This window comes from Molossus molossus, unplaced genomic scaffold (genome assembly GCF_014108415.1).
Source record: "Molossus molossus isolate mMolMol1 unplaced genomic scaffold, mMolMol1.p scaffold_m16_p_1, whole genome shotgun sequence".
NCBI classification, from domain to species: Eukaryota; Metazoa; Chordata; class Mammalia; order Chiroptera; family Molossidae; genus Molossus; species Molossus molossus.
The window spans coordinates 53184575-53207498 of record NW_023425344.1 but is presented as its reverse complement, the minus strand read 5'-3'; the positions used below and the strand labels follow the sequence as shown (position 1 = coordinate 53207498).

General features: G+C 37.4%; 1 protein-coding gene across 15 annotated transcripts in view; it reads left to right on the top strand.

Moving 5' to 3' along the window:
* The window catches only part of ANKRD17 (ankyrin repeat domain 17), a 193160-nt gene that overhangs the window by 14244 nt on the left and 155992 nt on the right, over positions 1–22924 (top strand). For 3 of the 15 annotated variants that reach the window (XM_036271078.1, XM_036271075.1, XM_036271113.1), the window contains exons 1-3: positions 8980–9038; positions 10978–11091; positions 14601–14708. The exons of 5 other annotated variants lie outside the window; for them this stretch is intronic. Coding sequence is in view for 4 of the 10 variants with exons in the window: in XM_036271073.1 (XP_036126966.1) it covers positions 11082–11091; positions 14611–14708 (108 nt within the window). In the remaining 6 variants the exon portion in view is untranslated. Of the gene's footprint in view, positions 1–8979; positions 9039–10977; positions 11092–12408; positions 12522–12922; positions 13060–14600; positions 14709–22924 lie in introns of those variants that run through there. 7 more of the 15 variants (XM_036271080.1, XM_036271085.1, XM_036271059.1 and 4 more) reach the window with 7 other exon arrangements.

The window sequence follows — 22924 nt, the reverse complement described above, 5'->3', positions numbered from 1 at the left end:
AAATTATGTCTTCTAGAAGTTTCGTTGATGAGCTTTCTTAAAATATATTGCCTGAGGACCAAAGAGTCATGGGTTCGATTCCAGTCAAGGGCACACACACTTCATTTGTGGCTTAGTTCCTAGCCCTGGTGAGGGTCGTGTGGGAGGCATCCAATTGATGTATCTCTTTCACATCGATGTTTCTCCTCCCCCAACTCTATCTGAAGATAAATGGAAAAATATCCTCGGGTGAGGATTTAAAAATAAAAATCAGCTGAAGAGATGAGTCTTCAGATAACGATTATATGTTTATTTAACTATAAAATCTAATAAATGCATTCATATTTCTAAAAAATAAAGAGTCTTCCGTTACATTAAGTTTTTCTTTTTTAAATTGATGTTAGAGGAAGGGAGAGGGAGGGGGAGAGAGAGAGAGAGAGAGAGAGAGAGAGAGAGAGAGAGAGAGAGAAACATCCATAAGAAAGAACATCAGTTGACTAACTCCTGCACGTCCCCCACTGGGGATTGGGCCCACAACCTGGGCATGCACCCTGACTAGAAATTGAACCAGTGAACTCTTGGTGCATGGGTCGATGCTCAACCACTGACACACACCGGCTGGGCCCAATACATGACGCTTTTATTGCACTCTTTCTCAGGGTAAATGATGCTAATGGTTGGTGTATGTCAAACATTCCATTTTCTCTCTTGGTGGAAGTACCTGCATGTACGCGTGTGTTTGCGTGTGTGTGTGTGTGTGTGTGTGTAAGAGTATATTAGGATTTGCCTCATTGTTTTCATTTATTATGAATGTTCTATAGTATGGATGTGCATAATTTACTTAATCTTTTATGTTGGTAGACATTTATGTTTTTTCAATACATTGATATTGTGCTTACAGTGCTGAATTGAACATCCTTTTATGGTATTTTTGAGTATAAAAATATTTCTTTGGGATGGATTCCGGAAATGGAATTGCTGAACCAGAGGTTATGGCACATGTTAAATTTGAGGAATACTCTCAAGTATTACTTCTATCAACAGTGTATAAGAATGGTGTTGGACATGATCAGTCTTGTTTTTTTTTAAATCCTTTAAAGACAGTGTTTTGTTTTGCTTTCAATTACTATTGACATTGAGTAAATTTTCATGTTTATTTTTCATTTGGGTTTTTTTTTTTTTTTTTAATTTACTGTTTTATCCTTTACTTATTCTATTAGAGTCCTTTCTTCCAACACAGTTCTCTTCCTTTTTCAAGAGCATCAATCCAAAGTCCCATCCAGTTACTCATATACAAGTGATACCTCGGTTCTCGAACGCCTTGACTTTCGACCAAATCGGTATTCGACCAGGAGATTCGAGAAACTTTTGTCTTGGAATCCGAACAAATATTTGGAACTCGAACTTCCGAGATGAGCCGAGTTGAGCCGAATGGCGTTCATTCGGCCCAGCGCGCCTTGCTTACGTCATCAGTGTGAGTGCAGAGAGTGAGTCACGCTTTGTGGAGAGAGTCACGCTTTACACTGAATTTAACCCTTAGACATACTGTACACTTTTATTTCTTGTTGAGACTTATGTTTTTCTACATATTATATACAAATTAGGCCAGTAAATAGGCATTTTCTGGGGCTTGGAACGAATTAATCCAGTTTCCATTATTTCCTATTGGGTTTCATTGCTTCGGTTCTCGAACAATTTGGTTCTCGACCGTCCTCCTGGAACGAATTATGTTCGAGAACCGAGGTATCACTATAGCTCAAAGTAAGAAATACCTACATAATGCTTTTCCTTCTTATTTAGTGCAGCAGCCTGTAAAATAATAACCTATCTGTCTCTCTTTTGCCCAACCAATTGTACATTGGTGTATAGGAATAGCATAATGATAAAGCTTCTTTGAAGAAGGGAAGAGTGGAAAGTAGACAGACAGTCATTGGTTCTTATTAATAATGATATCCTTGTGGGCAGAATACTTTGTCCTGGCAATTGTGTAAATTTCTTGGTTAAACTCTGATTTTGCTGTATGGGGAGATTGTATGTGCCTTTAGCTTTGTTCTTAGGTAATTCTTCCTTGTTATCTTCTTTTGCCACGTTGGAAGTAGTAGGCATTAGAGTATGACATCCCTAGGAATTGCACAACTTTTGTAGCTCCCTACCAGTGGTATAGATTTAGGGGCTGCAGGATTGAAGGTCAAATATAGCTTTTCACAGGCCAGTAGTATAGTTTGGTGGTAAAGCACTTTCAGAAGCTTCATAGATTTCTGTTGTCAGTACCATATAACTGTAACTACAGCAAGATTTCTTCATAATTTTTGAAAATCTCATTCTTTCTCTTACTAATCTCTGTGCTAGGCCCCTTCCTTCTTTCCTTCCTCCCTCCCTCTCTCCCTCTCGTTCTCTGAGTTACCTGGCTACCTTTGAAATTTGAAATTATAGGCTTGAATGGTATATCAGTTAGGGTTTAATGAAAGAAGCAGAATAGGCAGGAAGGAGATCTCTAAAATGATAGTTGGGAGTGTATTAAAATATTTATTACAAGAAATTGGTAAAGTGGGAAGGGAAGATCTCAGGCAGGTTGGAATCCATGGGCAGGTGCTGTTCTCCATAGGCAGTCAAGAAAGGAGGATCCAGGAAGGGAGAGCAGTTGTAGACTCAGCTGCTTTTTGGAGTCTGATTTGCCAGGAAGAATCCATTCTTTTTAAGAGTTGGACTAGGTCAGGACTTCCGGTCATGATGGCGATGTAGGTAACTGTGGTATCATGTCTTCCCACAACCACGTCAAAATTACAACTAAACTACAGAACAACCATCATTCAGAACCGCCTGAAATCAAGCTGAGTGGAAGTCTTTCAACTACGAAATTAAAGAAGAAGCCACATTGAGACTAGTAGGAGGAGCAGGGGCGCCAGGGCTGGCCCTACACCCACGTGTCGCGGATAAAAATTAGCGTACCTTGGCTGGGGAGGTCCTCCCTGAGGACTGAGGGGGTCCCCGTCCCACACCAGGTGTCCGGCTCAGCATTCCAGTGCTGGAAGAGAAGTCCCCATAACTTCTGGCTGGAAAAATCAGCCGGAACTGAGGCTCAGGGAGGCTGAGGCGGCCGGAGTCCCAGGCAGCTCCTTTTAAAGGGCCCACACACGGATTTATCAGACTCATTCCCTCTTAAGGTTGGAGGGGAGGCAGCTTGAGGGGCGCCGGAGATATACAGGGAACAACTGAGCCGTTTGGCATTGGAGCAAGGGTTGGAGAAGGGGCTTTCTCTGGGACAGACCTGTTGTCAGAGGTCTTTGTTCCTTTGGTGAGCCCTTCCCTGGGGCTGCAGACAGCGGCCATATCTGGACTCTAGCAACCTGGCTCACACTGGTTGCCCCACCGTGGTGATTTCCTGAGGCCCCGCCCCACCCAACTTTCAGGCCCACCCAAGCTGTTGCCACTTGCTTAACCATAGGATTGGCCGGTCTTGGATCCTGCTTCAGGTTTTCCTAAATTATTTCAAACAAGCAGGTTCTGGTCTCAGCTAGCCCCATGCCTCTCCTTAAGTAATACATAGAAACAAAAACAGGGAGGCAGCCAAAATGAGGAGACAAAGAAACAGGTCCCAAATGAAAGAACAGAACAGAACCCCAGGAAAAGAACTAAGAGAAATAAAGATAAACAACCTAACAGATGCTGAGTTCAAAATACTGCTTATAAGGATGCTCAATGAACTTAGTGAGAACCTCAACGAACTTAGTGAGGGCCTCAAGAATATAAAAAAGGACCAGTCAGAAATGAAGGATGCACAGTCAGAAATGAAGGAGGCACTAATTGAAATAAAGAATTCACAAAGATTCAATAATAGAGTAGGTAAAGCCAAGAAGCAAACCATCGATTTGGAATATAAGGAAGCAAAAAACACCTAAGCAGAACAGCAAAAAGAAAAAAGAATCCCAAAAAAATGAGGTTAGTGTAAGAAGTCTCTGGGACAAATTCAAGAGTGCCAACATTCGCATTTTGGGGGTGCCAGAAGAAGAGAGAGAACAAGAATTTGAAAACCTATTTGAAACAATAATGGCAGAAAACTTTTCTAACTTGGTGGAGGAAACAGACATATAAGTCTAGGAAACACAGAGTCCCAAACAAGATGAACCCCAATCGGCCCAAATCAAGACACATCATCATCAAAATGCAAATGGTTCAAGACAAAGAGAGAATCTTAAAAGCAGCAAGAGAAAAGCAGTTAGTTACCTATAAGGGAGTTCCCTTTAGACTGTTGGCTGATTTCTCAAAAGAAACTTTGCAGACCCGAAGGGAGTGTCAAGAAATATTCAGAGTGATGAGAAGCAGGAACCTACAACCAAGATTACTCTGTCCTGCAAAGCTGTCATTTAGAATCGATGGCCATATAAAGAGTTTCCCAGACAAAAAGTTAATGGAGTTCATCACCACCAAACCATTATTATATGAAATGCTGAAGGGTCTTCTTGAAGAAAAAGATAAAAAATTCGAACAAACAAAATGGCGATGAATACATATCTATCGACAATTGAATCTACAAACAAAATGAACAAAACAGAAACATTCTTATAGCTATAGAGAACATTTTGTTGGTTGCCAGATGGGAGGAGGATTGGGGGAATGGGTGAAAAAGGTGAAGGGATTAAGAAGTACAAATTGGTTGGTAGACTGATGAACCTCAAAGGGAAGGGGGGGTTGGAGGGTGGGAATAAATAAACCAAAGAACTTATATGCATATATGCATAAGCAATGGACACAGACAACAGTGTGGGAAAGTCAGGAGGGAACCGGGAGTGGGGATAAGGGGATTAATGGGGGGAAATGAGGATCATCTGTAATACATTCAACAATAAAGATAAGAAAAAAAAAAGTAAATTTGTAGAGGTCAAAGAAGAGCCAAGAATCTAAAGCCACTGACAACAGTACTTGAACCAGATGATGTCTTGACTATGGAGCATTTGATGTTTCTTGTATTTTTTTTTTTCCACCTTTGGCTAATAACTAACATTTAGTACAACTTCTTTTGTAGGAGCTATGCTTATAGGCCAAGAAACTGATGGAAACGGGCCACAGCCATTGGTGCTATAAAAGTCATGTCTGCAAACCTCAGAAGGAAGGGTGGTGGGAGGGTGGGTAGAGATAAACCGAAGAACTTCTATGCATATAAGTATAACCAATGGACACAGACAGTAGTTCGGGGGAAGCAGGAGGGGTGTGGAAGTGGGGAGGAGGCGGTCAGTGGGGGAAAAAGCGGGGAAAATCTGTAATACTTTCAACAGTAAAGATAAAAAATAAAAGTCATGTCTGCTATGGCTAAAAAAATAAATAAAAGAGTTGGACTAGGTCAGCCTCACTAAAGATTATCACCCTAAGGTAAAAGTAAAGTGATTAGGGACTTCAATTACATCTGCAAAAGCCCCCTACACCAGCATCTAGATGAGTATTTGAATAACTGAGAGAAGGTTATTTACAAAATGGCTGCTGCCCTTCCTTCCTCTTATTTTATCCTAACCAAGTTGACACATAAAAAACTATCAAGAGTGGGAAAGCAATACTCTTAACCTGATCTTTGTTACTATCTGGCAAAGAACCCTTGAGATTAGAAAGTTATCTATCTCCTTGTATTTGGAACGCAGAAGCAGCTGCCTTTTCCAACCTTAGAGGTCCCAAATTACTAAACTCTTACAGGTTAGGCTTTTCTACTACAGTAAATGGCATTGTTTTTCTGTCTGTTGCTGTTTGCAAACCTTATTTATTTATTTATTTATTTATTTATTTATTTAGAATAGTTTATTGATTTTTAGAGAGAGAGGAAGGGAGAGAACCATCAATGTGAGACGGCAACATTGGTTGGCTGCCTTCTGCACTCCCCCTAACCAGGATCAAGCCCACAACACCGGCATGTGCCCTGACTGGAAATCGAACCAGCAACCTTTCAGTACATGGGACAATGCCCAGCCAACTGAGTCACACCCAGGTTGCAAACCACCTTATTTTTAGTTGAATTGTTCCTTCTGGTTTTTCTTTAAGCAGCCAGCACACACCAATATTCTGAGTTTTTCTAACTGCTTTTCTTAGAGGTACACATTCGGTAGTCATGTGATACACCTTCCAGGCAAGAGTTGTATTAAATGTTTTGCTACTGTACAACTGAGGTCATTAGCTTTCCAATATGAGTTATGTTCTTTGCTATCTGTCCTCCAAGCCTTATCAGTTTTTAGGAATTTGTTACAGTAGCACTCCACTTCTAATTTTTTGTTAGTTAAGGTATAGGATCAGTTGTTTGAACAAAGAGATTTTTAAAACACATGTGGTTCAAGCAGGATAGATTATGTGATACTCTGGAGTTAGAGTCCTCAGGTCATGTGTAGATCTAAGTTTCTACTGTTTTGTTACACTACCCCTTAAATTGTGCTATCCAATATAGTAGCCACTAGCCACATACAGCTACTGAGCACTTGAAATATGGCTAGTATAACTGAGTATCTGGATTTTTGATTGTATTTAATTTTAATTAAATAGTCCCATGTGGCTAGCGACTACTATATTGGACAGTGCAGATATAGAACATTTGCATCATCACAGGAAGTTTATTGGAGAGCCCTGTTTTAGGGTGTTAACTTTATGAGGTCTAACTAATCTGGCTCATCAGCATCACATCTGTTTTTCAGCCTATTATGGGCAAAATTGTTTTCCCTCAAAATTCATATTGAAGCCCTAACTGCCCTGGCTGGTTTGGCTCAGCCGTTGGAGCATTGGCCTGCAGACCAGAGAGTCCTGGGGTTCGGTTACCGCTAGGGGCACATACTCAAAAAAGAAAATTGAAGCCCTAACCCCCAGTGTCTCAGAATGTGACTGTATATTGAGATAGAGCCTTTGAAAGGTAATTAAGGTTAAATCAAGTGATGTGGGTGGGCCCTAATTCAATCTGACAGGTGTCCTTATAAGAGGAAATTTGGACACGAGGGTAGCATGCACACAGAGATGAGGTCATGTGAAGGACATAATGAGAAGGTGGCCATCTGCAAGCCAAAAAGAGAGTCCTCAAAAGAAACCAAACCTGATGACACCTTGATCTTGGACTTCTAACCTCAAGAACTGTGAGAATAAATTTCTATTGTTTAAGCTACTCAGTGAGCAACACCTTGTTTAAGCCACTCAGAGAGCAACAACCTTGTTTAAGCCACTCAGCAACACCGGTTGGGCTCAGATAGCTTTTGTAAACTGCTGTAAAATGTCCCCATTGAGATTTTGATTAGAATTACATTAAAATTTGGATTAATTTGGGGAGTAATAGATTTGTAACACTGAGCATTCTCATCCAGAAACATGACATGCCTCTCATTTTTTTCCAGGCCCTTCATCTCTTTAATGAAATCTTATAGTTTTCATATACGTTTTGCACATTTCTTATGAAGTTCATTCTAGATTATTTTGTAGTTCTCATTGCTATTATGAATGTTATTTTTTTCCCCTTACACTTTTTAATTAGTTGTGATTTTGGACCTTAGGAACCTATTGATCTTGTGTATATGTTAATTCTCATGTTAAGTCAGTTAATTCTGTGTGTTTATCTGGCTAAACTGTTGTATTAACTTCAATAAATGATTCAGTCTTTTGTCTCTCCTTTTTCAGCATTTATACCTCTTGTTTTCTTTTATTGAATCAGTTTTGAACACTCTCTAAATGTTGAATAAAGGTGGTAGTAAGTCTATTAGAGTCTATCTTTCTTTTCTTTGTTTTAATGGGAGTGCTGTTGTGTCACTGTAAGTATGGTGTAAATAGCCTGTGACAATTTAGTGTATCTCTTTTAGCTTACTAAGGTTTATCAGAAATATATACTGAATTTTATAAAATATATTTTTGGCATCTATTAAAAGGATTTTTTCCTCCCCTTCCCCTGCAGTCTATTCATATAATAAATTGCAATAATAAATTTCCTAATGTTAATGTGTTTGAAGTATCTCCTATGATGTAGTAATTATTTCAACACACAGTTGGATTTGATTTCAATATCATTTAAATTTATATTTTCTGTTAAGATTATTCATTTTATATTAGATTTTCAAAGTTGTTGGAAGAAAATGAAAATCATTTTCTTCCTTACATCAGTCTTATAAAGATTAGTGATTTATAGGTTCAATTTATATGCATCCTATTTCCTTTTAATCTTATATGTTACATTTTTAATTATATTTGCCACTGAGAAGTTAGAAAGGAATTTGATCAAGTACTTTATCTGATCTCTTTATAGTTCAGTAATTTTTAAGTGGTTTATGTGATTTGGTGTATACTTCTTATTTTTTAATAATTAAATTTAATTGTGATAAACAACACAAAAATTACAATTTTTAACTATTTAAATGTACAGTTCACTAGCATTAAGTATACTTATATTGTTGTGCAACCAATCTTCAGAATATTTTCTCTTGCAAAACTGAAACACCCTTTTTCTCTAACTCCTGGAAACCATATTCTGTTTTCTGTTTCTATGAATTTGACTACTTTAAATAACCTTGTACAAGTGTAATCATACAGTATTTTTCTTTTTGTGACTGGCTTATTTCACTTAGCTTAATGTCCTTGAGATTAGTATTAAGTAGGCTTTCTTTGGCCTTGGATGTTTCTATATACTATTAGGACAGCACCTATGAACTCTGTGAATATGTTTTAGTTCTCTTGCATTCCAGTGTTCTTTAGTTTTGTTTCCATGTTTTTAAAATATATTTTAAATAAACTAGAAATAATTTAAAACTGACATAGTTGCTATTCAGGAAAGGCCTGAATAAAATCGAAGAGCTGGGCCCTGGCCTGTTTGGCTCAGCGGTTAGAGTATCGGCCTGTGGACCAGAGAGTCCAGGTTTTGGTTCCCGCTAAGGGCACGTACCTCGGTTGCAGTTTGTCCCCAGCCCCAGGGTCGTGTGGGTGGCAACCAGTTGATGTGTCCCTCTCATGTTGATGTTTCTCTCTCTCTTCCCTCCTCTCTCCTTCCCACTGTATCTGAAGATAAATGCAAAAATGTCCTCGGGGGAGGATTAAAAAAAAAATAGAAGAACTGCTATAAGGTAGATGAGTTTTAATTCTCTTGTAAGGATGACATCTTTTAAATGAAACCTATTCTAAGATATGCAGCAATGATATTAAACTGTTGCTGGTGTTTTATTTCTGCTTATTTTAATTTTTTTATGTGGGAGGAATTTTAAAGGGAGATTGCATTTTTTTCTGTTCTTTTAAAACATGTAGTAAATGTAAACTGTAAAAAACTTAAAACAGTAAAAAACTTAAACAGTAAAAGAAGAAAAGCAATAAGAATTGAAAATATTCTTTATTTTATTTATTTATTTTTTTTATCCTCACCTGAGGACATTTTTCCATTTTTTGTACAGATAGAGTGGGAGGGAGAGAGAGGAAGAGAGAGAGAGAGAGAAACATCGACAAGTGGCTGCCACCTGCACAACCAACCAGGGCCGGGGACAAACTGCAACCGAAGTACGTTCCCTTAGCGGCAACCGAACCCGGGTCTCACTGTACCTCAGGCCGACGCTCTAACCGCTGAGCCAAACCGGCCAGGGCGAAAATATTCTTTATTTTTTATCCTAAGGTATAAATTTTAAGTGTACATAATTTTATTCCCCCCCTTTTTTTAAGTTTTCACATATATATCCACATGCATATTTATGTAAACAAATTGTTTTGCATAAAATGGGGTCAGGATAAACATATTCTGAAACTTTCTTTTTAAATTAGTAGTTCTGATGTCATAGATTCTGACCATATAAATACACATGTTTATACATATCTTCTTAATGGTGGTGGAGCAGTTCCTTGTCAGTTATCATGACTTCCCTGGTTTTATCCACTCTTTGTAGCCAGTGTTTTGTTAGTATTCAGTGTTTTGCCATTACAAACAATATTGCCGTGCATTCTTTATGACATATATATTTGTGTATGTGTTTCTGTATTTTGGTAAGATATATTCCAGTTATGAAGGTGATAGACCAAAAGTGCATGGGGCTTCTGTAATTCCCATTTTATTATGTATGTCAGTGCCATATTTTTAAAACTACAATGATTTTTGAGTGGTTTAGGATGTGCTAGGTCTATTGTCAGCTTTCAAGCCCTATTAATATCTATTTTCTCTGGATGTCACTCTCTTTTGACTGCTAATTTGTCCATAAAGAGCCAGATAAAATATAACCTGGCGGGTTTGGCTCAGAGGTTGGAGCATCGGCCTGCGGACCAGAGAGTCCTGGGTTCAGTTCTCGCTAGGGGCACGTACCAAAAATAAATAAATAAATAACTTCTTCCCTGAGATGTTCATAACACTTAGCATATTGGGTAATTATAACTTTAATAACTAATATTTTAATAATATTTTCATGAATGCTAACTATATGCCAGACAAGTTATATTTGCTTTATATATAGTACCTCAATTTTATGACAACTCTAAGGTAGATATTATTATTATCATCTATATTTTAGAGTTAAAAAATCAGGGTAAAGAATAACTTGCTCAGGGTCACAGAAATGATGAAAATGAAATAAAACATGGATAGTTTTACATCAAATTCATTTTTAATTCCTGAAATCCACTGCCTCCTCACTATTCTTTATGGCCTTCTAATAATTGCTCAAGAAATATGTTTTGTGTGAGTTGTAGAGCTTACTAGCTCCTTTCATCTTGCATCTAGTCCTCTTTATAGACCTGTGTAAATAACATCTTTCTCTCATTTAGGATCTGCCTCTAGATCATTAAACTTAAGTAGTAATAGTCCTGGAACATTTTAAGAGTTGGTTAGAATACCAGAGTCACACACACACACCTATACACCCACCCACACCCACGCCCCAAAAAGAAACACATAACACAACTTTATCAGAGTGTAGCTAGTTAATGTTGCTCTGTTCTATTACATCTTGTTTTACTGATCTCGTCCATTGATCTTGAAATGAATTTCATAGACTGAGTGAATGGTGTACTACTGTTCTTCACATTTTCTAGATCATCAACTCAAAATACTTATCTTCTAGATGACCTCTTTTATAGCAAGGTCTCAAAAATGTGAAGTGAGAAGAATGCTGTTTTAGACCCTATTACATCTCTTCATGTTGTCAAGTAAGTATGATATGCAAGCTGAATCTCAGAGCCCCACATAAAAGGGACATAACAATACCTTCTTTAGGTGGGGGTCAGATGAGATAATGTATGTGAAAACATTTTTTTTGTTGTTGTTGTTATTGTTAATCCTCGTCTGAGGATATTTTTTCATTGATTATTAGTGGGAGGGGGGAGGGGAGAAAGAAAAAGAGAGAGAAACATTGATGTTCGAGAGACACATCAACTGGTTACCTCCTGCACAACCCTGACCAGGGCTGGGATCGAACTTGCAACCCACATATGTGCCCTTGACCCAGAATCAAACCCACAACCCTTCGGTCTGTGGGCTGACCTTCTAACCGCTGTGCTGAACCAGCCAGGGCTTAATCTGTAAGGGTTTCCATAAATATTAGCTTTTAAAGCTGAAGTTATGAGGAATAATGGAGAACTTTATGAAAATGGGGTTTCTGGCCAGCAAGATGTTTTGGCTATTTTTAAAAAATAGAATTAAGCCCTGGCCGGTTTGGTTCAGCGGTTAGAGCGTCAGCCTGTGGTCCAGAGAGACCCGGGTTCGGTTCCTGCTAAGGGCACGTACCTGGGTTACAGTTTGTCCCCAGCCCTGGTTGGTCGTGCGGGTGGCAGCCACTCGATGTGTCCCTTCATGTCGATGTTTCTCTCTCTCTCTCTCCCTTCCTCTCTCTCCCTCCCTCCCTATCTGTACAAAAAATGGAAAAATATCCTCGGGTGAGGATAAAAAAAAAAGAAAAAAATTAAGTACATATAGTATTTTATCATACTTTTAATAAAGAGAAACAGATAAGATTAATGGAAAAAGATAAATTCATTTTTGTTTGTTTTTTTATCCTCACCTGAGGACATTTTTCCATTTTTTGTTCAGATAGAGTGGGAAGGAGGGAGGGGGAGAGAGAGAGAGAGAGAGAGAGAGAAACATTGACGTGAAAGGGACACATCGAGTGGCTGCTACCCGCACAACCAAACCAGGGCTGGGGACAAACTGCAACTGAGGTATGGGCCCTTAGCGGGAACTGAACCCGGGTCTCTCTGGACCGTAGGCCGATGCTCTAACAGCTGAGCCAAACTGACCAGGGCAAGAGATTAATACTTTTTCTGGGAATCATGAAGCAAATCATATTTTTGTGACTTCTCTGCTGTGAGCTTAGCAGTTGAATCTGTGGTTCTAGATAAAATGGCAAAGCATCAAAGCAAAAATTTGACCATGCTCATTTCTAAATGTCAGAACCAAACTTGCTGTGGGTTGCTTTTTTACTTGTACCTTTTCTGTATTTCTTTTCTTACTCTTCCCCCATATAACCACCTGATAGTATAAAAGTCTTCTCTGCCATTCGACCCAGCTTTTTGGCTCCAACCCAGACTCTAGTACTTGAGTTCTCTTGGCTATACCCAAGTATTGGAATATGTTTTAAGTGGTGAGTGTGTCTTAGAATGTCACCAGATCCTTGCCTTCTCTTCCAAGACATAAAATACACAAGTTTAGTATTGCAGTTTTTGTGTTACATGTATGAGCAACTATGTTTTGTGTTTCATGGAGTCCAAAGAACAGCTTTGCTTACAAGAGGACCCATTCATTGGCTTAGGCAGCCTTGAACATTAGTAAGATTAATTCATCTTAATCAAATTCTAAGGTCCTTCTGACTTCACTACCAGAAGCAGAAGTTTCACTGAAAATCTTAAAGGCCAATTAGGAAGAAGATTCATACTCCATTTTCATTAAACCCAGGCATGTGAGTGCTCGATCGTTTCTATGCCTGACATAAAATTACATTCATTATGAAATAATCCATTGCCTTTGTATTTCTTTTCTTACTAGTATTTCTCCTGGAAAAAGCATTGTATGAAAAGAGTTTGAAATCAGACTGGGAAACTTGCTTTTGAATCCTGCTTTAACACTTTGTGACTTTGGGAAGTTACTATTTAGCTTCATTTTCTTTATTCATATTGGAGCCGGTAATATTTTACTGACAGTTTTTCTAAAGAATGGAGTATCTATATGTCAAATATACTGTTGTCTTATATGTTGGAGGTATTCATTTCTTAGATATTTTTCTGGATTTAATTGTTACATATAATTCTTGAATGAAGTTGTCTTTTTTTTTTGTACTCAGTAGCAGTTTACCTTTTTTATGTTGTGGATTTTAGTTGGATTCTAATGAAAATTGTGGACCTATCTTCTCTTAGAATGTACTTAAATGTATACATAGAGCATTTTATAAATGGTTTCAGGAGGATTATAGAGTTCTTGAGGCATGGGTCTATGAACCGTGGATTATGAACCTCAGGTGACGAGTACTAGATTTCATCTTCTATTCATTGAGGAGTTCAGTGACCTTCTGTGCTTTTTATCATTTCCAAAATTAAAAATTAACCTTTTTCCTATGTATGCCCCAATAATCACACCAATAGCTACAGAATTTTTTTTCCCAGGGGTTGCCACTGTATGACCATTCAGAGAGTTTTAGATAAAAGTAAATTAGAAAATTTTAAATCACTACTACCCTTCCTCTTTTTGAAACCATTGGAATCTTGACTCAAAAAAAACTAAGAGATAATTGTATTTTATATCTGCTCCCTCCCCCCAGTGGTGTGAAGGCTGCCTTATGCAACTATAAGATGTACTTAGTAAAGTACATCTATTTATTCATTATATGTTTAATGCCAAACTATAAAGCTTTAATTTCATTTTTTCAGGTTATTTTACAGTTATTTTCCTAACTTTTCTTTTAAAATATGGTGGATTGAGCAAATTTCTCTTTAATGTTTGTGTATTGATTTTTAGAGAGAAAGAGGAAGCACAGAGGGAGGGAGGGAAAGAGAGAGAGAAAAGGAAGCAAGGAAGGAAGAAAAGAAGGAAAGGAAGGAAGGGAAAGACTCATCAATTTGTTGTTCTACTTATTTATTTATACATTGGTTGTGCCCTAATCAGAGATCAAACCCACAACCTTGGCATATCAGATGATGCTCTAACCAACTGTCCTACCTGGCCAGGGCAGCAAATTTCTTTAACTTCCTTCTTTTGACTATCCCGCTGAGATTGTTTAAAGATTCAATTAAATTATAGTTCTGAAAAGGAGGAACAGATGTTATTATATTGGTCAAACTACTATAAAGAGGAGAAAAAGGACCTCATTAGCTTTGTAACTTGAATGTGTGTTTGCATGTGTGTGGGCAAGGAGAGGCGAAATCCAACTTAAGCATGGATAAATCCAGATTTGAATAATGTCATCAGTACTGTTTTTCTCTCAGTATTTTTAGTCTTTCTTTTCTTCTGTATTAGTTTTATTTTCAACCAGGCAAAGATGGCTACCAAAGGAGAGGGGGATGGGATAGTCCAGCCAGACCTGGGTCAAGTGACCACTCCTGTGGTGATTGGAAAGAATCACCTCCACCCAAATCACATGGAATATTTTTCCTACAGACAAGAGGGATTATGTTACTAGAAAAAGGGAGCGGGGAAAAAGCATGTTGAGCAGTAAAATTACAGTTCACAGTCCACTACAGGTACCATCAGAGGACCAGAAATTTTGAAGAAGATAGAAAGTTCACGGATCGGATTGACAGCAAAATCTCAGACGAAACTGGAACCCAAGATAACAGAGGTAAGCTCAGGTTTTCCTAGGGGAATCTCAAAAAGGCTCCAAGCTTGGAGTCAACAAATACAAAGAACAGTAGTGGGCAATTGGGTAATAATCAAGAATTTTTAAAAGAATTATATTCCAAAGTGCTAGGTTAGGTGGACCTCCTTCCTGCCCTTTTTTTCAGTCTAAACAGCTCCAGTGGTATCGGTGCCTGTACCTGGGCCTGAAGTCTAAAAACCAGTCTCTTAAAAAAGTATACCAACAGTTCAGTAGGACAGCTACTGAGGTGTTGAAACCTGGGAGAGAAGCAGAGGCACTAAAGCATGCTCCTCCAGGGAAAACAGCAGTTTTAGCGGTACCCAGCAAGCTCGACTTCATATCTGGGTACCTTTCTGGGATGCCTGCTTATCTATATCCCCTGTTTAAATAGTGCTACATTCCCATTTAAGGGAGAAGGCAGTTTGGAAAACAAACCTGAACAACCTCAGAGAAAGCCAACATTCACTTTCTATACTCATGAAAGTAATCATTAATTCACCAGTATAAACAGGGATAATGAGAAAATTGAGGAGAATCACAATGGAAGAGGATTAAGATAATAAAAAGAACTGACCTCAGATATAATTAAGAAGAAAACGTCAAAAAGTATAATTGTATTTCATTTAAGATTTAGGAACCTGTAATGATTAAACAAAGTTTCACCAAAAAAGGGTCAGAGAATCAGAAAAGATTTAGAAAATTATAAAGAAAAAAATGTAATGGTTGAGCTAAATTAACAAGTTAGCATGAATGAAGACTGAATTGTTGATTTGGAACTAAAGAGGAGGAACTCTCTGTGTGTATGCAGCAACAACAACAAAAAATAGATCTGGAAAAACAAAAAGAGGTATGGAAAATACATCACATCTATAAATATGAGTTCTTTAAGCAGAGAACAGGAACACTGGGAAGGAGAAAATACTGAAAACAACTGAAGAAAAGTTCATGAGTTGGAGAAAGATAATGAATTTCAGACTGAAAGAGCCATCTAGTACCAAGGAAGATGACTGGAAAAAGATCTATATATAGACACATCTGATATAATTTCAGAACTCTAAGGATAAAAGGAAAAGCCCCAGTTATTTCCAGAGAGGGGGAATAAATGGAAAATCAAATGACTAAGTTCTTAGCAGCCTTGCTGAATGTTTGAAGACGCTGGAGCATTGTGTTCATCATTTGGAGGGTAATAGATTTGGGCCTAAATTTTCTGTATTAGCCACATTATCACATGTAGACAAGTACATTTTTTACATTTGGAGAAACCGTGTGCTTCATATGAAAATGTTTATAATCTAAGATAAGAGGACGTGGTGATAGGGCAGTGTGGAGGGGAGGAAACAGTGGTAGCTACAGTGTCAATCATGGACCTTCATAATGAACTAAAGAAAGCTAGAAGAAAATTTGAGTGTTACCACAATTCTCATTCTCTCTCTCTCTCTCTTTAATCCTGAAAAATATCTGGAGATACTTTTTTCATTGATTTTTAGAGAGAATAGAAGGGAGGGAGTGTGTGTGTGTGTGGAGGGTGGAGGGAGGAAACATCGATGTGAGAGAAATACATTGATTAGTTGCCTCCTGCATGACCCTGACTGGGGCTGGGGAATCAAACCTGCAACCCAGGTATGTGCCCTTGACTAGGAATCGAACCTGCAGTCCTTCGTTGTGCTGGCTGATGTTCTAATCACTAAGCACACCAGCTAGGGCTGGATGGTAATGTCTGCATTTTCCTAGTTAGATAATACTTTTATTTATAATATGACATATAAGACCTGGATTAGAAGCCTGGCTTATCCATAGGAAGAAGTCATGTGGTCAAAGAGAGCCACAGACACTGGAGGGTTGGGTGTGCCTTCCTGAAGACCTGGAAGAAGGAAGATGGAAGTAGAAATGATCTTTTTTTATCTTTCTAAAGAAGGAGCTGATTATGTGGCCATAGCCAGACAATATTTATTGAATGAAAGAATTTTATTTTGATGCCACTTCAATTTAAAGGCAGGTTGGCATCCTATTTATGCTCCACGTAGGTAAAATGTTTTTTGGAAGCTTAGTTTTAAGAGTGTTGCATCAGAAACAATTTTTTTGGGAAGCATATTTCTATGTTTGTTATATTTTGTTTTTATTTGTATTTATTTATTTGTTTATTTTTTGGTACGTGCCCCTAGCGGGAACCGAATCTGGGACTCTCTGGTCCACAGGCCAACGCTCCAACCCCTGAGCCAAACCGGCTAGGGCTAGATTTTATGTTTAAAAATACAAAATCTTACGATATCATACACCTTTAAGTATTGAAAATGTAAACTGGAAAAGACCCTACAACCTAGGTACACTATAATAACTGTACTTAAATTGTATATCGTTTCTAAGCAAGCTGGAGTGCTTAAAAATCAAATTATACAAATGTCTACCTTTAAAATAACTTTATTATGAGAAATACTTTAAAAACTAAGTATTTTACTGGAAATTGTGGAATTTTTTTGTGTAAGAGGGAGGTGGTTTCCTCAAGAACAAATTATTAAGTATAAAGTTATGTTTGGCAGTTCAGTTATGCTTTTAAACATTTTATAAGCTATTATTCGGTGGCCTGCCCTTTAAATAATATTACTGAGAGACATGACTACATGTATTTGAAGAGGATGGGAGTCAATAGACTTTATAAAAAAATTCTTAACTCTGATAAGAAATTGGTGCTAGAGGAGTTGAAATGTATGAATGTGGGTTAAATTTGGCTTCATAAAGTATACTAATGAGGTAGCTATTACACACATAAAAGTTAGTAGATATTGTCTTTAGGGTTTTTTAAAAAATATATTAGATTTTGTTGGAGGTTTGGTAGTAAAACTGGATGTCTGAAATTTGGAGGGGTTGGTGTTGAAACTAATGGTAACATTGCTTCTAACAGCTGTGTTGGGAGATATTCTCATGATAACTAAGGAGGTAGTTCACAGTTAGTGTGTGTGTGTGTTTTGTTATATGGGAGTCCTGTCTATCTATATATCTACCTTGGGAATGTTGGAGTGTTAGTAACGTTCTGAGATTTTCTTCATGCGAAGACCCCTCAAGATTAGGTTAGTGGAAAAGGGAATGATGACCCATTTTGTAATTTTTGGCCTAGACCTTGGTAGATAGAGACAACTTAATGTAGTATATTTCTTAGGAGATGCAATTATGAGTCTGAAAGAGTAATCTTTTGGTACTTACAGGCATACCATTCAAAATTTGGTGTAAATAAATAGCATAGTAGTAACAGGCATTTTGAGAGAACAGACAGATTGGATCTTGTTATCAGCAAACCTAGACCTTCAAGGAACCAGAGGAAAGCCAGTGACAGTGTTTGGATTCCAAGGTACTTGGGTAGTTTTTGCATCCTGATTATTCTCTATGCTTTTGATACTGTCTTGAGTGGCTTACCTGGAGCTTCTTTTTTAGTCCCCTAGGGTAGGACAGTTGTTTTTTAGAAGGGTGGTAGAAATTGGTGACTCTAAAAAATTGGCTTTGGACCTAAGTATTTTTTTGTAATTTGTGTTTTTATTCCCAGCCCCTTGACTCTCCACCATTGTGCATGTGTGAGGTGTGGCAAGGGAGGAGGTTGTGGGTATGCGTGGTGTATTTGTAGATACTTGTTGCTTTGGAGCAAAGGACAGTGGATGTATTGCTGACCAAATGGAGAGTGCTATACTATGAATAGATATAGGCTATTTAAAGCAAAATCAAAAAACATTAAGTAATTTCTATTATACGTGTACTTGTTTTATTTTTTATTTGAAAATGTTGTACAGTACAGACAGAATTCAGGGGTGAGTGCAATCTAAAAACAATAAGCATGTTTTATCAATTTGTATACATAGAACCTATTGTGATATACAGTACTAGGAAAAAGAATGAATTCATGGGTAGAGACAACAAATGCAAGTGTCCAACAGATACAACTATTATTGGAGATGTGAAAAGACGGTCAAGCTGCTTTATTTCTTACTTTGCTTATTTAATATGTTACTTATATTTGGACAAGATGGCTTGTATTGCATTGTGTTCATAGGACACATCTGGATGAAATATTTTGTTTATAATAATTTTGTACTGTTCAAGTGGAGTTTTGAGTTTTATTTACTAGTTGGATTATAGGAAAATGAAAAGGTCCATAAATCAGAGAAGAGAAAAAATTTATTGAAGATTTTGATATTAAACTTTGTCTAGAATCAGGATCAAGTTTTTCTAGATTATGAACTCTTTGAGGTATACTAATTTTATTTGCCATTCTGTATCTGTCGTGTAGTATAAAGCTTGTAAACTAGTAAGCACTCAGTAAATACTTGTATAAATGAATGATCAAAAGTGATAATTGTGATCTTTCAAAAAAAAAAGTTTATTAGGGCTTATAATAATAGTAGCCTTGAGGAAAACTTTTTTATCTAAGCAATTAAGTAAATTGTTATAAAATAATTCACACCCATCCTCACATTTAGAATATACTACATGGTGGCCTTTGTATTATTTTATTTATGAAGTTACAGTTTTATATATCGTTATCTAATTCTTTGTTACCTAAGCCTTTTAGTTATTTGTACACATATCTAAAAAGAGTGTCCAACTGTTAACATTTAATTTGAAGGTTCTGGTGAAGGTTTATATATAGATTGATTTCAGAAAGAGGAAGGAAAGGAGAGGGAGAGAGATAGAAACATTGATGTGAGAGAGAACATAGATTGGCAGCCTCTTGTATGTCCTCCACTGGAGATTGAGCCTGTAATCTGGCATGTGCCCCTACCAAGAATCAAACCCGTGACCTCTTGGTGCAAGGGTCAACACTCAACCACTAAGGCACACTGGCCAGACTAATTATTGTTAATTTCAAATATTTTCAAAATTAGACCTGGGATATATATGAAGAAACTGAGAGAAATTGTTTAGAGATCTTTGTGTTAATAAAAATTGCTTATGTGTGATCCTGTCTTAGTATACATTTGATTTTAGAAGGGTTACTTTAGAATTTTATACTTTAAAAATGAATAGTATGCCCTGGCATGTTTGGCTCGGCGGTTTAGAGCATTGGCCTGAGGTCCAGAGATACCCGGGTTCGATTCCTGCTGAGGGCACGTTCCTTGGTTGCAGTTTGTCCCCAGCCCAGGTTGGGGTTGTGCGGAAGGCAGCCACTTGGTGTGTCTCTTTCACATCAATGTTTCTCTCTCTCTCTCCCTCCTACTCTGCCCGAACAAAAATGGAAAAATATCCTTCGGTGAGGATTAAATAAATAAATAAATAAGAACAAAATAATGCTAAATTTCTTCTAGGGTTATTTATTTATTTATTTATTTTATCCTCACCCGAGGATATTTTTCCATTTTTTGTTCAGGTAGAGCGGGAGGGAGAGAGAGGAACAGAGAGAGAGAAACATCAATGTGAAAGGAACACATCGAGTGGCTGCCACCTGCACGACCAACCAGGGCCGGGGACAAACTGCAACCGAGGTACGCGCCCTTAGCGGGAACCGAACCCAGGTCTCTCCAGACCGCAGGCCGATGCTCTAACCGCTGAGCCAAACCGGCCAGGGCTCTTCTAGGGTTATTTAAAAATAAATAAATAAATGAAAATGAATAGTATGAAATAAATATGGAAGGTAAGCAAATTAATATATGTAACAATACAGTATTTTATTTACTTTAGTGAGAATATACCCAAAGAATTCTGGATCTTTAGAATACTCTATTGCGGCAGAAACTTTAAAAAATTACTCCTAAGTTAAAAAAACTCATTGAACTCAGGACTTCATTTTAGCAGAAGTAGATATATTTTTTAAAGGACAGATTATTTAACTCCACCCACATACATAGAGTATACATGGAGTCTGCATTGTGGCTTTTTTCTTCTTCTTGTAAATAATTGAAGTTTTTAATCAGGGAATGAATTTATGTAATTTATTTATTTTGATAAGGTGCAAAAGTTAGATAAGAGGAGGTGTAACTTTCACTTTCTATTTCTTGAATAATGGAAGTGATGAGGAATTAAAAAGAAATCTAGATACGTGTTTTAAAAATGATTCTGTGGCCCTGGCCGGTTTGTCCCAGCGGTTAGAGCGTCAGCCTATGGTTCTGAGAGACCTGGGTTCGGTTCCCGCTAAGGGCATGTACCTTGGTTGCAGTTTGTCCCCATCCCTGGTTGGGTCGTGCAGGTGGCAACCACTCGATGTGTACCTTTCACATCGATGTTTCTCTCTCTCTCTCTCCCCCCTTTTCACTCTACCTGAACAAAAAATGGAAAAATGTCCTCGAGTAAGGAATAAAAAATAATAATAAAAAAATAAAAAATAAAAATGATTCTTTGGCCCTGGCTGGTTTTGCCCAGTGGTTAGAGCGTCGGCCCACAGACCAAAGAGTCACGGGTTTGACTCTGGTCCAGGGAATGTACCTCAGTTGTTGTTTGTCCCTGGCCCTGGTCGGGGTTGTGTGGGAGGCAACCAATTGATGTTTCTGTCTCCCTCCCTCTCCTTCCCTCCCACTCTGAACAAAAATGGTAAAATATCCTTGGGTGAGGATTTAAAAAAAAAGAAGAAGAAGATGATGCTGTGCCCGGTCAGTGTGGCTCAGTGCTTGAACGTAGACCGATGCACCAAGAAGTTGCTGCTTCAATTCCTTGTCAGGACACATGCGCAGGTTGTGGGCCCAATCCCCAATGAGGGACATGCAGGAGGCCACCTGTCGATGTTCTCTCTCATCAGTGTTCTCTCTCATCGATGTTTCTCTCTCTCTGTTCCTTCTTTCTCTTTAATATCAGTAAAGGAAAAAAAAAAAAAAGATGCTGTTTCCTAGTCTGGGTTTTTAAATAGACTTGTATCATTAATACTTAATATTTGTAGAGAAGCAGACAGTCTTTCTTCACTGTCAGAGTATACATTAATTCAAGTTTTTAATTTGGTAACAGAATTTTAAATATATACATACAGCAGTCAAGAAAGTTACCATATAGTAATATTGAGGCATGTGCAGGGTATGTGTGCCCTTTCATTGGGCCTGTTTATTGCAGCATTATGAAATGTTAGAAACAACACAAGTGCCCATAGATGGAGAATGATTAAATAAATTGTAGTACAACTCTGAAGTGAAAATTTAAGCAGCTGTCAAAGAGATCTGCATGTGCTAATCTGAAGCAATTGGGGAGTATTAAATTTTTTAAATGGTGATGCAAGAAAGTATGTGTAATATGCTTCCATTTGTAAAAATAATTTACACTAAGACATGCTTCATATGTGGGTTATTTCTGGAAGAATATACTAACTCATTGTGTCTTTTAGGAGTTGTGAGAGGTTGGGTTCTTTTTTCCTGTATAATTTTTTTCATGAGCATGTATTACTTGCGGATAAAAACCATAATTATTATGGAGGTAATGAAAGAATAATACTGTCTTACATTAGCCATGTATATAGAACCCTCAGTCATATTATAGCATGATTGATTCAGTAGAGCTAAATGGTAAAATCTTAGGGATAGTATTGTTTGAAAAATGTACAGGATTTCAGAAATTTCACCAGATTTTATTGTTAGCCTTTAACTTTAAATTTTGTTTAATTCTTTCATACCTCTATCTCATTTATGTTTTGTCCAGCCTGTTTTACAGTTGGGGTTTTATATATCTGCTAAAATATAATATAAACAGTAAAAAAGAGAAACATAGATGTTACCAAGTAATGACTATATTTCATATATTTTGTTTGAGAGGTGACATGGGTTCAGATTTTGTTTTTATGTAGGTTGGTGAAAGCATTACATTCATCCTACCACCAATTATCTGTCCTTGTTTGAAAATATGGATTTTGAAAAAGTTTTGTCCTTCTCTAGAATGAAAAAAGTTTGATTGGAACAGAACTTTACAAGGAATGTTTGATTTAAAAAAGTTTTATGTTGGGGAACAAATATCAGCAGTATGTTAAATCTTACAAAATAGGGTTGCTTGCTTGTAAGTACATTTCTGTATCTGTGGTGTGTGTGTTTGGTTTTCTTGTTCCTTGTTCAAAAACCCTGTGCTGGTCTTACAAGGTTGTAAATTTTAGAGGATTCTTTTATCTAGCGTCTTCTTTCCTTTCCCCCCATTTTCTATGGCAGACTTTTCTCTTCACTTTGGACATTTGAATCTTATTTTAATATTTTCTTTTATGATTTAAATAATTTGTATGTATTGGTTTTTGTTTGCATAACTGTTAGTGTTAA